Raw genomic sequence first — 15,367 nt, forward strand, 5'->3', positions numbered from 1 at the left:
TCGGTTTCCTTCTTTTCCCTGCTTTTGCAGTGCATGTAACCCATGTGAAAAATCATGTATTCATCAGTAAAATTTAGATACTTTGCTTTTGTGAAATTGAACTAACACAGAACTAATTTTACACCTCAGACAGCATTTTACGTGCACAAAAACTTTTCATGTGGTTCCCAGAAGCCTTCTGATGATAACGGAGACACTTTACAGCACATTTCTCCGCACTACGTTACTTTATGAACTATGTTTTTCCCTCACACTGGATTAACGTGCGTATTTTACTTATACAAGTAGGGCCCATCCTGAACCTCTGCAATTAGTAAATGGATAAAGATACGAACACAATTTAGAAGGTTGTTCGAGATCAGTATTTTAGGAATATATCGCAAAAATTTCACTGTGCATTACCGTCTTGGAACCCCCGACTGCATTTTGATCCGATAATGACAGTGGAACTGTAGTAAATAAGTTCTTTTCCTGCGGTTTTCCGAGAAAGCGCCTACGATCTAATGGTGCCTCCATTTGTTGTTGTTGTGGTCTTCAGTCCTGAGACTGGTTTGATGCAGCTCTCCATGCTACTCTATCCTGTGCAAGCTTTTTCATCTCCCAGTACCTATTGCAAACTACATCCTTCTGAATCTGCTTAGTGTATTCATCTCTTGGTCTCCCTCTACGATTTTTACCCTCCACGCTGCCCTCCAATACTAAATTGGTGATCCCTTGATGCCTCAGAACATGTCCTACCAACCGATCCCTTCTTCTGGTCAAGTTGTGCCAAAAACTTCTCTTCTCCCCAATCCTATTCAATACTTCCTCATTAGTTATGTGATCTACCCATCTAATCTTCAGCATTCTTCTGTAGCACCACATTTCGAAAGCTCAATCCCACCGTAAACCAAATCAGATGCAAAAAGAACCGACCGATTTGCTCCACTTTCTTAGCAGGAGAAAGTGTACAGTATTCATTCTTTGACTCTGTGCTGTAGGTTAGTGACACTAACACAGTCCTCCTTCTGGGAATACAAATATCCCTAGCCAAGCACTTGACCCTACTTTTTTATTACCGATAGAACCCGAAGTATGAGTACCGCAAAATCCCGTTTCTTATGCTCTGCATTTTGGCACATATCAGGTATATATGCTGTTGCACGCGTACTGATAGGAACTTTTCGTTTAGTTTTGATCTATGTTACCTCCTGTAAGAATACGTGTTTTTTCTAAAAAAAAAAAAGATCCTGTTCATTGAGTAATTAAAAAATTAGTTGGTAAGAGCATTTCCCGCGAACTGCGAGGCACAGGATTCGAGTCTCAGTACGGCATACAGTTTAAATTTACCAGGATATTACAAAATAGCGCACACATTGTTGCATAGTGAAATATTCACCTTTGAATCACATTTCCTTGGGATTCTTGCGATGTATTTTAATCTGTCATCTGGTTTTCCTACAGTTAGCTACACATATTCGGCTCACTGTAGGTCGCGCCGGACAGTGGATGAGAGTAGGTCACCTCCATCCCATAAAGTAGCCTATGGGATATCAATGCTGGTACACAAGGAGAGATAAGCTTTACCACAGTCTGGAGAGCAGCACTTCTACACAGTCTTGATTAGAAGTCGAAAATATTTGAGTTTATTTTTCTCGTGAACAAATTTCGATCATTGTCGGCTGCGCTGAAGAAATGGCAAGGCAGTGGGGATGGCGAATCGTTCCTTCCCTGTCCCTGTGACAGACTGCGCTCCGCTGAGACACTCCCAACTTTTTAAGTGCTCCTCTTCGAGACGGAGCCGAGAGCTTTTGTCTCGCTGCTTGTGCATTCTCCAAGCGTCGACTCCCAAACAGCTCCAGTTTTCTTGAGACAAACAAGTTTTCGATTTTTCCCTCACAGTTAAATGTGAACTTCCTTCCCACACTTCTTTTCGGTAGACGTTCCGCTCCGCATAGAAAATAACCATGTTTAGATACAAAAAAGAAAAGAGACAAACATCTCCGTTAAGTAAATGGAATGGCAATAGGGAATGATTCCAGTTCTCGTCACTTTACACAGGAGCATTTCTATCCAAGCTTTGTTTCCCGGAAATGTGGCCACTACTTTGATCAGATCTGTGAGAAATACACTGACGGAAAAAAAATTCCAGAACCAAGAAATAATTAATGTAATGCAATGAAATTTCTTGAATACATTTGTCTAGGTAACATATTTAAGTGATTAACATTGCAAATTCACAAGTTAATGTAAGCACGAGATAAGCCACTGCAAATGTGAGATGCTGGTACGCAAATAACCGGTGTAACCGCCAGAATGTTGAATGCAAGCATGTGTTATGTCGTACAGGTTCCGGATGTCTGTTTGTGAAGAAGGCCCACGCCTGTTGCACTGGGTTAGTCAATACTGCTAATGCTGTTTGTGGGTGACACTGGAGGCTCTGAGCACTATGGGACTTAACTTCTAAGGTCATCAGTCCCCTAGAACTTAGAACTAATTAAACCTAACTAACCTAAGGACATCACACACATCCATGTCCGAGGCAGGATTCGAACCTGCGACCGTAGCGGTCGCGCGGTTCCAGACTGTAGCGCCTAGAACCACTCGGGAACCCCGACCGGCCGTGACACTGGGGTTATCGTCCGGTGATGTCCTATGTATGCTCGATTGGAGACAGATCTGGCGATCGAGTAGGCCAAGGCAACACGTCGACATTCTGTAGCGCACGTTGGGTTACAACAGCAGTATGTGTGCGAGCGTTATCCCGTTGGTAAACACCCACTGGAGTGGTGTTAATGAATGGCAGCACAACAGGTCAAATCACCAGACTGACGTGCAAATTTGCAGTCAGGGTGCATGGGATATCCACGAGAGTGTTCCTGCTGTCATAACTCCAGATGTAGGTCCAATGTGTCTAGTACGCATATGGGATGGTTTCAGGCGCTCACCTGGTCTCCCCCTGAGTAACATGCGGCCATCACTGGCACGGAGGTAGAATCAGCTTTCATCAGAAAACACAACTGACCTTGCGCTCTAATGAGCTCTTGTCTGACACCACTGAAGTCGTTAACGGCAGTGGTCTGGGGTGAGAGGAATGTACGCTACAGGCGTGTAACTCGGAGCTTGTAACACCCGCATAAAAAAAGTAAAAAAAATAAAAATGTTCAAATATGTGTGAAATCTGATGGGACTTAACTGCTAAGGTCGTCAGTCCCTAAGCTTACACACTACTTAACCTAAATTATCCTAAGGGCAAACACACACACCCATGCCCCAGGGAGGACTCGAACCTCCGCCAGGACCAGCCGCACAGTCCTTGACTGCAGCGCCTCAGTCCTTGACTGCAGCGCCTCAGACCGCTCGGTTAATCCCGCGCAGCACACCGGTATTGATTAGAAGTAGGTTTATACTATGTTCCTGTGTATCTGTTTGTTCTTTGTTACTTAATGTCATTTATTTGTGACAGGAAATTTAAAGTTTGTAATGTATGTACGGAAAAAAGCTAAATAATGTTTAAAATAATTAAATGTAATAATATATGTATGTTTTTTTTAAAAAAAACAATGTATATTGGAGCTGGTTCATGCTTAGGACATTTGTATTGTATAACGTAAAAGATGTAGGGAAGTCCCTCCGCAACGGAAGTGGCTTGGAGTGATTTAAAAGGTGGTTTTGGCGGTCGAACTGGGCGGCTTCTTGGTGGGAACGGTACGCCGTCAACGGCTAGCCATTGCACGGTATACATTGACGGTGCCAAGGGAGGCATTTTGAAGACGTTTTGCAAATAAATTTGCCTCGGATGTGAGTTTGGCTGTTGCATGGTACTTTGGGCAATAAGGAAATAAGGAATGGCTCTAACACGTTAAAAATCAGTCGCCAAGAAGAAATTGTAAAGAGCATTCAAACATCTAGAGCCGCAAGTACAGTTAGCCGCCACGTCGCTTGCCACCACTAAGTCGCCACTGCTCCATTAACTTCATGCTTACAGATACGTATCACAGCATGGACCAGTTAATTTGTGTGAGTGATTTAATAATAATCCAAGTGTTATAAACCCGTGTTTAGAACCGTATCTTCATCCTAATCACGAACCTATGCGGGATCCCCTACTAAGTGTTCAGAAAACCGAGTATCCTGTTTCAAACAAACTATTAATTTATTTCTGTGTATTAAATGTGCAAAAATTCAGTGCCAGACTGTGTAAATGTTGCAGTCTGAAATACCTGCTTCACAGGTGATGAAAAAGGCACGTAAGCTAAACTTACTTGGCTTGGTTCAAATGTGTCTGAGCACTATGGGACTTAACATCTGAGGTCATCAGTCCCCTAGAACTTAGAACTACGTAAACCTAACTAACCTAAGGACATCACAAACATCAATGCCCGATGCAGGATGCAGGATTCGAACCTGCGACAGTAGCGGTCGCGCGGTTCCAGACTGTAGCGCCTAGAACCGCTCGGCCACTCCGGCCGGCTAAACTTACTTGAAACATAATTTAGCCTCGATTGCTATCATGCACGATTTTTTGAGTTCAATCGAGCTCAGTGTTGTCTAATTTGCTTTGGAGGATGGAAACAAAGTATTCCAAGTGAGGCTAAGTATTAAATTTAGTTGAATTGAATATTAATACTGAAATAATCATAGAGTTTGACTAATGATACAGTATTAATTTGTGGATCCCCACCATATTCTTCTCATATTAGAAAGATAACTGGGATATTGTTGCTACTAAAGCAATCTGATACATTTCTATAAATGGGAGTGTAAACAGTGTAATTGTGAGTATTATTTACTTTTATTTGTGGTATTTATATGTCAGTTAAGTCAGAAGCCCCTCCACGTCCAACTTTAGTTCGGTATTTCCTGAAGTAACATCTCAATACTGAGTCACGTAATGATAGTGACTGTAACTTATTATTATGAGTTGGGTTCAGTTTGCTTACTATGATTACTAGTTTGTACATTAATGGTAACTACTGTCACCCACAATTTAGATTGTCCTGTATTTGTGTGTATCCAGTGTGCTATTCAAAGGGAGTCTTAATGAAAGCCACTACAACAATTAATGTTCAATTTTATTGAACATGATATTTCAAATTAAAGTGCCTAATTGGGCTGGCGACTACTCGATTTTTCATTCGTATATGAACTTGACTACTTTCATTATCCCCAAAGCACAAGCCTGTTTAGTTATTCTATTAATTACAATATATTCAAAATTACTGTTCGATACCTTCATCCATTAGACACACGCACAGTCAAAATTAAAAATCCTCGCAGCGGGAAACATTGGTTTGTGTCACAGCAAGCGAGTGTTATAAGCTGTCCTTGAAGTAACGGATTTGTAACAGTTCGTTGTGTCACTTTGGTGCCAACCGCTGCTCGAAATGCTACTGCGGACGCAGTATGGTGCAGCACAGCCATACGCCGAACACGACGGTCTGCTCACTCGGTAGTGTCACCTGGCTGCCCGCAGTCCGGTCTTCCCGCGACCGTACCTTCCATGACCATCACTTCCGGGAATCATGTACAACGATCACGTTCCTGCCAAGTCATTCTGCATTATTGTGGAAGGAACATTCAGCTTCTCGTAGCCGTATCACACGACCTCATTCAGCGAGTTGTAGTTAATGGCGTCTTCATCGTCTCACAGGTATTCTTGAGTCAATTCATTACGTCCAATGCAAAGGTAACTAACGCTGACGATAGATACAGCGCGTATTTAAGGCAAACTTGATTTGCATCCTGATATGGCGCTACTAGCACCCCTCTTACTCGACTGATGTGAACTCTGAATAGACATCATCTTCCAGATGTAGAAACACGCACACTAATTTTAGTTTATCTCGCACAACCCCTACTTGGTGTTGGGATCTTTTTTTCCGTCAGTGTATTCCGTAATGGATATTACTTACGTTAGTAACTGGGGGTGACTTTTCATGACCGAATAGCAGGCTAAGCTACTGGAGTGTGAATCGTTCTTTCCGTCTCACTGCCAGAGCTTCCATGGTATTGCGTCAAGTTCCACAAGCGGCCGTGGCAGGATCCCACAGCTCTTATTAGCGTTGTGAGGCGCGCGAGCCAAACACATTACTACTGCCCCACAGATTCACTCAGAAACGTTTATGGGCGGACGCGGATTATTCCTCTGCACTGCTACACTATCGAACCCGACTAAAATAGGACAGCAAGCGTCGCTTTCATCCGTGGTAGAGGTTTTGGATTATCACTACCCCTACACCAGTAATAAAAATGCCCCTGCAGCAATGCAGCTATTTTCAAAAGATTCAGATACGCCACTAGACTGGAAAATGAGGATTACAGACAGTTACTACACCACCGCCAGTTGGTATCTAGCACCGCCCGCTGGTAATCTCCTACATAAACAAAAATAAAACAAAAAAATATGCACTCTAAAACACCACACTTCAAGTTTCCACGGAAGCAGAACGAATTTATTGCTTATTAGCCTATGTCCGCCAAGTTTTTTAAATTCCACTTCCAGCTATCTATTGGGTCAATGTTCTGCTATGCAGTCTCTTCCAGCCAAGCACTTGCACGTTAACTAAATTGCCGTACCTGGCAACTTAAACACAACTGAATTCTATCAAAGCTCTCTGCACAGACAGATCAACATCATTAATCCCCAAAATCGCTCAACCATGACTTAAGACAGGCGATACTTAAAATACCACCTCGTCCAAAATGCACCCACAGCTGTCTTCCCACACTTTCGTGGGTCTCTCATCAACTCCTGATCTCACGATCTCCAAACTTTCTCCACGATATTGTTTTAGCATATATGCCTTTTGGCCAGGCAGCCTCAGGGACAGATGCAGGACGCGCTATCACGACCATTCCCTATTCACACTAAAAACCCTCCTCTTCGAATTACTTGCGTCCCATCAGCGATTTCCAAAGTTTAATTCCGAGAGCAGCTGGAAACACTTACCACCATGGGAAAATCACTCATCCTTAAGCCAGCATCGTAGACACCGACCGTAACCCATTTAGAATAGTTACAGAAAGACCAGCTCACCATTTCTAACAACAAAACCCCTTTTTCTGGCTACCGGAAAACAGCTCTGGTGTATACAAAAGTCCAAGGGTTAGTTCAACGACGCAGCTAGGAAATGATGTGCTACAAGTGAAATGCAGCTATAAATTCATCATCGACGAGGAGGTATGAAAGGGCCGACTGTGAAGGTTTAGGCCTGTACGCAAGACAGATGAATACAGGATCTGCCGTAAGTTACGCAGGGTTCCTCATTCTAAGAAATGGGAGGATGATGGGACAGCAGAAAACAAAAACTGGATGAAACAAATTGCAGAAGTTCTAAAATTTAATGGCTAACTATTGAGAAAACGATATAACCGCCCCGGAAAAAAGGAAGGCTATACCATGATATCGCGTCATTACGGAGTAGATGCTCAACTGGAGAAAGACGGTGAAGGATTTCAGATGAGGAGTCATTCAAGGAGCAGTCTGAACAGTCCTACGAATTTATTTGGTGGATATTATTATTATTATTATTATTATTGTTATTTCACAGTTACCCTTTTTACGTAGCACATTGGTAATGCAGCGTAGCTGTGAATAGTCTGCACCCATGAAATTTTTAGACCGTAAATTTAAAAGTGTACAATTAAATTTTAACAATAAGAGACCTTTCTATGATTTCTTAATGTTTTATGTTCGCCGCCAACATTTTATCTACTGTCCTTGGGAAGAATCGTCCAGAGTCCAGAGACTTTTGATGAGGCTTGAACTCAAAGTGAGAAGTACATTCGCATGCAACACTTAGGGACGAAAGCAGCTATCGCATTGTCACTGCCACGAAACTTGAACCACACACAGAAAGAATTTCTACAATATAGTACAGAAGGTAAGTGACAAAAATACTCAATGAGACGAATAAAACTGACACTTTTATTCAAAGAAAACAATTACACCGAAGTCGCCACGATTCGTAATTGGTCTCCTAGACATTACAAACGGCGGGAGGTTATTAATAGTCTGTGTCATGACCACGGATGCAAAGCATGTTCTGTGACGTGCGGTCATGCTGATTGCCAGTTTGGTAAGGGGTTCTTGTGGTAGAGCGCTCCAGTCTTCGACCAGTGCGGTTGACAACCGCTGGATGGTTGTTGGCCCATGTAGACATACTGCAATACGTCTCCCCAACGCATTCCACACATGCTCAATGGAATTTAGGTCGGGGGACAGGTAGGCCAGCCCAGTCCCTGAATATCCTCTCGTTCCAACAGCTCCTTCACCTACGTTCTTCGATGCGGTCGCGCTCTGTCATCCATAAAACTGAAGTCATATTTTAAGGTACTCTTAACAAGACGCACATGAGGAAGGAATAAACAGAACTTGCACAATGCAATTTCCATCTTTTGGGAAAGATGATAGACTATCTCGTGTGAAGAATATTTTCCAAAGATGGGAATATTCGCACGACTGTTCTCGAATGGGCCTTTGATCTAGGAGCGGATTTCTGTCGTCGAGGAACTGAACGACTGGTTGGACGTACTGTCCATTGCTTACAGAGAGTTGGTAACTATGTTGGAAAATAGTACCATTTATCTGTGTCACTCTGAAGTTTAGTGCTGTATTCAATAAAAGTTACTTGGCCTGATCAATAATATGTAAGTCCCCTTACAAAAATACTAAAATATATTGGACTAACACTCGCTCAAAACCGTGTGTGGAACCCTCACCTAATGTGGAACTATACAAGATAAAACTCATAAAGCACTGAAACTACTGATGATGGTTTGTGGGGCGCTCAACGACACGGTCATCAGCGTCCATATAAGTTACCAAACTTTTCACAGTCCAGTCTCACATTTTCCTGAATGATGATGAAATGATGAGGACAACACAAACTTACAGTCCCTGGGAGGAGAAAATCCCCGACCCGGCTGGGAATCGAACCCAGAACCCCGTGATCAAGAGGCAGGAACGCTAGCCAGTAGACCACGAGCTACTAACCGACCCAACATTGGGATTAAATCTCATGATCATCATCGATACATAAAACCTTCATCTGCCCCAGCGTCGCCTATGCCAGTATACCCTGGGCTTCCACTCTTAAATTTTTTTACACACTCCAAACTTGGAATGACATGCATTTTTCCTCACTTTACATATCCAACTACCTACTATCACCTAACAGCTCATTAGGTCTCACACCTTCCCTGATGCCGAGAACAACTCTGCCTCTCATACCTGCTCCGGACTGCTGCCACATCTCTGTCAACACGTCTCACCTTGAGTTCGTCTCCAAAACTTTCCATGTCGGTTCCCAACGTAACTTCAGTCACTTTCTCCTATCAGGTCATAAGCCTATTACTTTCTTACAATCACAACCAACTCTATAGTTCCCTCCCCATACAACTTCAAATGAATGCTCGAAACCCCGATATCTTTACCCAGCAGCAGGCATCTCACTTGTCTCCAACACGCCACGCCACCTATCAGCTAGACCCTTCTTCCCAGCGCACACTGCCTGACAAAAAAACGTGAGGAACCCAAAAGGAGAGGAGGAAACGAAATGAAACTAAATGGGTAAAGAGAGCATGTGATTTTATTTCGGTGATTATAATATCGAGTCAAATTTACAATGAGCTGGCAGCATGAGCTCTTACCAGTTTGGAGTAGCACCCTTCTGGCTTGGATGCATTCGCTGATTCGTTGAGAATGGTGTCATAAAGCCATTGTATCCTCTCCCAAGGCAAGCTGGTCCTCAGTTGTCGTAATTTTCTTTTGATATACTGGATAATAGCAGTGAGATGGAGTTGCTGTCTGTGCTAGTCCAACACGTCATATCGAGGACAGACCTGAGTGCCTTGCCGTCCACTGGAGTACCTCAACATCATGCAGACAGTTCATATAGACACGTGTCATGTGTGGACGAGCATTCGCGAAGGAATCTGTGAAATGCAGTGTCTATTCTTGAGTAATGAATCCATAGTTTTTGATCTGTCTTCTGTATTTGAAGTGATGCTTTTCAGAGGCCGCCAGTAATGTGCTCTGTTTTACCTGCAAACTGGCGGCGAACCCTGGTTGAATGTGTCGCTCATGTCAAGGTGACCTCACTGTAAATTTTCGTGCTCTGGGTTTTGTGTGAAGAAGATTAAATTAAAGAAGAAACTCAAAACTTGATTTGTCCCTTACTTTGGTTATATCACAAGAAACCTTCACCAGGTATACCGTTAAACAGTTTTATTTGAAACACAAGAAATAGCTTCAAATGTCTGGCATTAACACAGTAACTAACTTCTGAAGGAAAAGGAAAGACAAAGAAACATTCTTCACCGAGTGAAAGGTCAAACAAACTGAGTTCCGGAAAACCAGTCACAGGATGAATCCTGTAGTCTGTATGAATGAAGTTTGTTATAATGTCACTAACTCCGTCATTTTCAAAAGGTGTAGCAACAACAGAATATCAAGTCCTCTCCCCTCGGCAGCGTCCCGTTGGTTAAGTCCCACTTCATGGTGACGGCGGAGAGTAGAAAAGCTGAGCGTGGTAGCCCGTCGCCTAGGCAAGGTGTTCCTGATTCGGCTGGCTGCGCTGGAAGTGCTGGCGCGGTCCTAAATAGTCGGCTTGGGGAATGACACTTCCGTTTCATGGGCTCAAACGTACTTTTGCCGGAGACAGGAAATAGTTCGGCCTGCGCGCGCTGTTCGAGTCCGCGCGCGCACCTTGGAGCTGCTGCTGTCCCGACCACAGGTGTCGCCTTGTGTTGAGGTGCTGGCAAGCTGGTTGGATTGAATATCCACCTCGCGCGAACTTCGAGTACTGCCGCATTGATGTATGTTGTATGGTTTTTTATTGGTAAATTATTGTTGTCCACTTTGCTTATCAGCATCAACTGTCATGTACAGAACTAGTGCCGATTGCAATTCTTTGATCAATCATGTCAGAGGCTTCTTCGAACAGTCAAATAACTTCTGTATCTTTCTCATTACCCTATTTTTAACATTCGTGTCATTCTTGTACCCTCCACATTCACTCGCAAATGCTAAATTTATTAATTCTCTGCTTGCACTCCCGCAACATCCATAACCAACTCTGTCCTCTAACTGCTGCTGTTCGACTCACACTGAAGTGCCATCCCTTCAAATGGTTTCCTCTGCCTGCGTTCCACGCTGTGCTCACGTGACCAGCATGCAATAAAGCATGTGCATTTCTGGTGATCGTCACACTATCGTAATATTCATCTGAACAATTTCTTCCCTTAATTGTACTTTTATAAACAGCTACATCAATGTGGCAATGCGGCCAGTGATATATTAAGATATTCGTTTACATGTAAAGAATCTGAATCATTCATGCATTAACAAAAATATACGGCGACGTCTGAGGTGTCCGAGGATATGATAATCTTACAGTTTTGCTAAGAATACCCTCCGCAGTACTTCCCACATCTCAGTAACTACAAAAAGCCCACATCGTATCATGCTCATAACAAAGAGAATTTACTTTCAATCAACATCATCTTGTAAAAAAATATTTAAGTTGTTAAATAGTAAATATTTTAACGCAGTGGCTGAAGAGTGACAATTTAATATCTGCCAGTCCAACGCCACGGGAGGCTGTAAATGGAGTTAAAGAAAAACAAAAAATATTAAAAACTGTACTCATTCAATCGTCTCGCTCCGAGGATAGCCAAAAGATAGGCTACATGCCATAAATCTAAAAGATTATTCATTACACCAGGTAAGCTGAAAATGAACGACATAATACTAGGAGAGAATGTCTAATTCTGTTGATATTTGCCGGCCGCGGTGGTATAGCGGTTCTAGGCGCTCAGTCCGGAACCGTGCGACTGCTACGGTCGCAGGTTCGAATCCTGCCTCGGGCATGGATGTGTGTGATGTCCTTAGGTTAGTTAGGTTTACGTAGTTCTAAGTTCTAGGGGAGTGATGACCACAGTAGTTAAGTCCCATAGCGCTCAGAGCCATTTGAACCACAAGCAGAGAACTGTAGGGTGAGCTGGAATTCCAAAACCACTATTGAGTTATGCAAGCCTTCGTAATAGGAAAGCGTGCTACCAGAGCCATAAAACCTGGACTATGAAACAATGATAATGTCTTTTATAACACTGTATCCTGCTTCTGGCCGAGTTTAATTCTCAAGAGTGGAGAACGGCGGGCGTTTGGTGACGACTTGGGTAGTCATAAGGGGGTATAGCATGGATCCCATGGTTATTGTGTAGGGTCGCATTATTGTCAAGGATTATGTGAGCGTTTTGTCTTTCAGGCTCCATCGAAGTGTACTATTTTTGTTCCCCTATGGTGATGCTGTGTTCCAAGACGACAGGGGCCTCTGTTCACACAGCTTGCATCGCCCTGGTTTTGTGAGTTCAAGGATGAATTATCTCCTCTCCTCTGGTCACCAGGTGTCAATATTATTGAGCCTTCTACATGATTACTCTGCAATTCACATTTAAGTGCTTGACAGAGGGTTCATCGAAATGCAATCATACTATCTGTCTACCTTTCCACTCCCGAACAGCGCGCGGGAAAAACGAACACCTAAACCTTTCTGTTCGAGCTCTGATTTCTCTTATTTTATTTTGATGATCATTCCTACCTATGTAGGTTGGGCTCAAGAAGATATTTTCGCATTCGGAAGAGAAAGTTGGCGACTGAAATTTCGTAAATAGATCTCGCCGCGACGAAAAACGTCTTTGCTTTAATGACTTCCATCCCAACTCGCGTATCATATCTGCCACACTCTCTCCCCTATTACGTGATAATACAAAACGAGCTGCCCTTTTTTGCACCCTTTCGATGTCCTCCGTCAATCCCACCTGGTAAGGATCCCACACCGCGCAGCAATATTCTAACAGAAGACGAACGAGTGTAGTGTAAGCCGTCTCTTTAGTGGACTTGTTGCATCTTCTAAGTGTCCTGCCAATGAAACGCAACCTTTTGCTCGTCTTCCCCACAGTATTATCTATGTGGTCTTTCCAACTGAAGTTGTTCGTAATTTTGACACCCAGGTACTTAGTTGAATTGACAGCCTTGAGAATTGTACTATTTATCGAGTAATCGAATTCCAACGGATTTCTTTTGGAACTCATGTGGATCACCTCACACTTTTCGTTGTTTAGCGTCAACTGCCACCTGCCAGGACGCTTCCCTGCGGAACACCTGATATCACTTCAGTTTTACTCGATGATTTGCCGTCTATTACTACGAACTGCGACATTCCTGACAGGAAATCACGAATCCAGTCGCACAACTGAGACGATACCCCATAGGCCCGCAGCTTGATTAGAAGTCGCTTGTGATGAACGGTGTCAAAAGCTTTCCGGAAATCTATGGTCTACTTTGGGGAGAAGGGTGCGTTATCGCTAATTTCCACATTTTTCAGGAAGAATGGTATGATATTACCTTGAAAACCATACAAAACTTGTATTTATCCATCCCGAGACTAATGGAAGCTGTTTCGAATGACAATGGCTTCCCTACACCGTCTTAGGCATAGTAATGAATTTGGTGTGTCCATATTTTTGCCCATCCCATGCAAGTGCCTTTTGTGTCAACAGGCTATACCGTGCTTACCTTCCCGACAGCTGGGGCCTCTTTGGCCCCGAGCCTGCGCAGTAGCGCGGCTGGAAGTGGTGGTGGGGACCGTCGGAGCGCCTCGTAGAAGCTGGTGGCCGCCGTCTGCTGCTGTTGCTGTTGTTGTTGCTGTTGCTGCTGCTGCTGCTGCAGCTGCTGCTGATGGAACTGCTGTAGCTGCTGCTGCAGCTGGTGCTGCTGTTGCTGGTGGTGGTGGCCGTGGTGGTGCGAGTAGCGCGAATGCGACAGCCGCTGCGCCGCCCTGCAAGCAAACGTGTACATTGGCTGACGATCATAAAGGCTTGTTGTCCTGCAAATACCTATATTCATTATAAGCGCGGCGAACAAAATAATTAGTCACCCCGCAGCAGACATTGCAATAATATCTCCATCCTTGATAATGGCCTCAATTTGGCGAGGGTCAGAGGCCACAAATTTCCTGAAAGAGGAAAAATGCTACTATCAGAGTACAAAAAAGGTTAGTATACTCCCGTTTAAAAGATTCTGACTGAAAAGTTGGGTACCAGCTGTCTCATCCTACTTTCCTCATCACCTTTACAATTTTTCCCAAATATTTTAGCATGTAAAACTCATTTGCGCTCTTTTTAACATGCAACTTATCTCTCACTCCTACAAGTTCCACTAACTCTAATCCGCTCATATTAATACACACCCAATTGGTCATTCTCACTCACTGATTCAGCCCAATTCATTACGATTATCTCTCTGTGTCTCTCTGTGACTGTAGCCTGTCTCACAGCCACTGACTCATTCGTTCTGTCCTTCTACTACTTCTGTCTCCTATCTCATTATCTCCCTCTTGCTCTCTCTTACTGTTACTATCTCATTCATTCCGTCCCACTGCTGCAGTCTCTCAGTGTCACTATCTCTCTCTTCTTCACTATCACTGTCATACACTCTGTCTCTCACTATCACTGGTTCTCAGAAGTTTCCACTTTCTCCTTCTCTTTATTCCTCTCGCAGTAATACTGCCTCCTTCACTGTTTTCCAAGCACTGTTCAGTCACTGTGAACTACGTTCCACTGGGTCTCTGTTGCTTTCTTTCTCTTACACTGCCACTGTCCCCTCCACTCTTTCTATACTGCAACCACAACCACAGTCTGCTGTCTTCCAGTATTTATTACTTCTCAGTCTCTTTCACACTGCCTCTACCACCTTCCCTGTCAGCATATAAAAGCGCGAACATGTACACATGCCAAAATTCGTCGGAAAATTTGTAAAGGTGCTCAGGGCGGTGGAACTAGGCAGCTAGTACCTCACTTTTCAGTCAGAGTCCTTTTAACAGGGGCATATTCATCTTTTTTGTGCTCCGATAAGTGTATTTTTCGCTGATTCCCTTACAGCAGGGCATGTCACTCAGCTGAAAAGAGCTTTATGGGCCAGTAAAATTCTGATAATTTAGTTATGGGAACTGAAATAACGCAAAACTAATTTTACATCTCTGAGCGGATTTTAGGTGCACAAAAATTGTACGTGTGGTTCTGTGCTACAACATGGGGTTCCCAGAAGCCTTCTGACGATAAAACGGAGACTACAGCATTTTTCTCCGTGATACGTCACTTTATAAACTATGTTTACTCCTCACATAGGATTTTACGTGCGTATTTTACGAGTGCAAGTAGAGCAAGTTTGAACTTGTGTATCTCGGACACGGATAAAGATGTCAAGAAAATTTTCAAGATTGTCTGAGATTGAGTTCTTAGGAATATATCGTAAAAATTACAGGTGTTAGCAGTACATAGCGGGTTTGGAATCCACAGCGTCTGGCCTCGGCAGCCAGAGACT

At 43.4% G+C, this 15,367-nt stretch overlaps 1 protein-coding gene across 1 annotated transcript in view; it reads right to left on the reverse strand.

The window, feature by feature from the left end:
• The window catches only part of LOC124803287 (kinesin-like protein KIF26A), a 483,829-nt gene that overhangs the window by 152,379 nt on the left and 316,083 nt on the right, over nt 1–15,367 (reverse strand). The window contains exon 3 of the mRNA XM_047264470.1: nt 13,562–13,823. Within this exon, the coding sequence (XP_047120426.1) occupies nt 13,562–13,823 (262 nt within the window). The remainder of the gene's footprint in view (nt 1–13,561; nt 13,824–15,367) is intronic.

The sequence above is a fragment of the Schistocerca piceifrons genome, chromosome 6, assembly GCF_021461385.2.
Source record: "Schistocerca piceifrons isolate TAMUIC-IGC-003096 chromosome 6, iqSchPice1.1, whole genome shotgun sequence".
NCBI lineage: Eukaryota > Metazoa > Arthropoda > Insecta > Orthoptera > Acrididae > Schistocerca > Schistocerca piceifrons.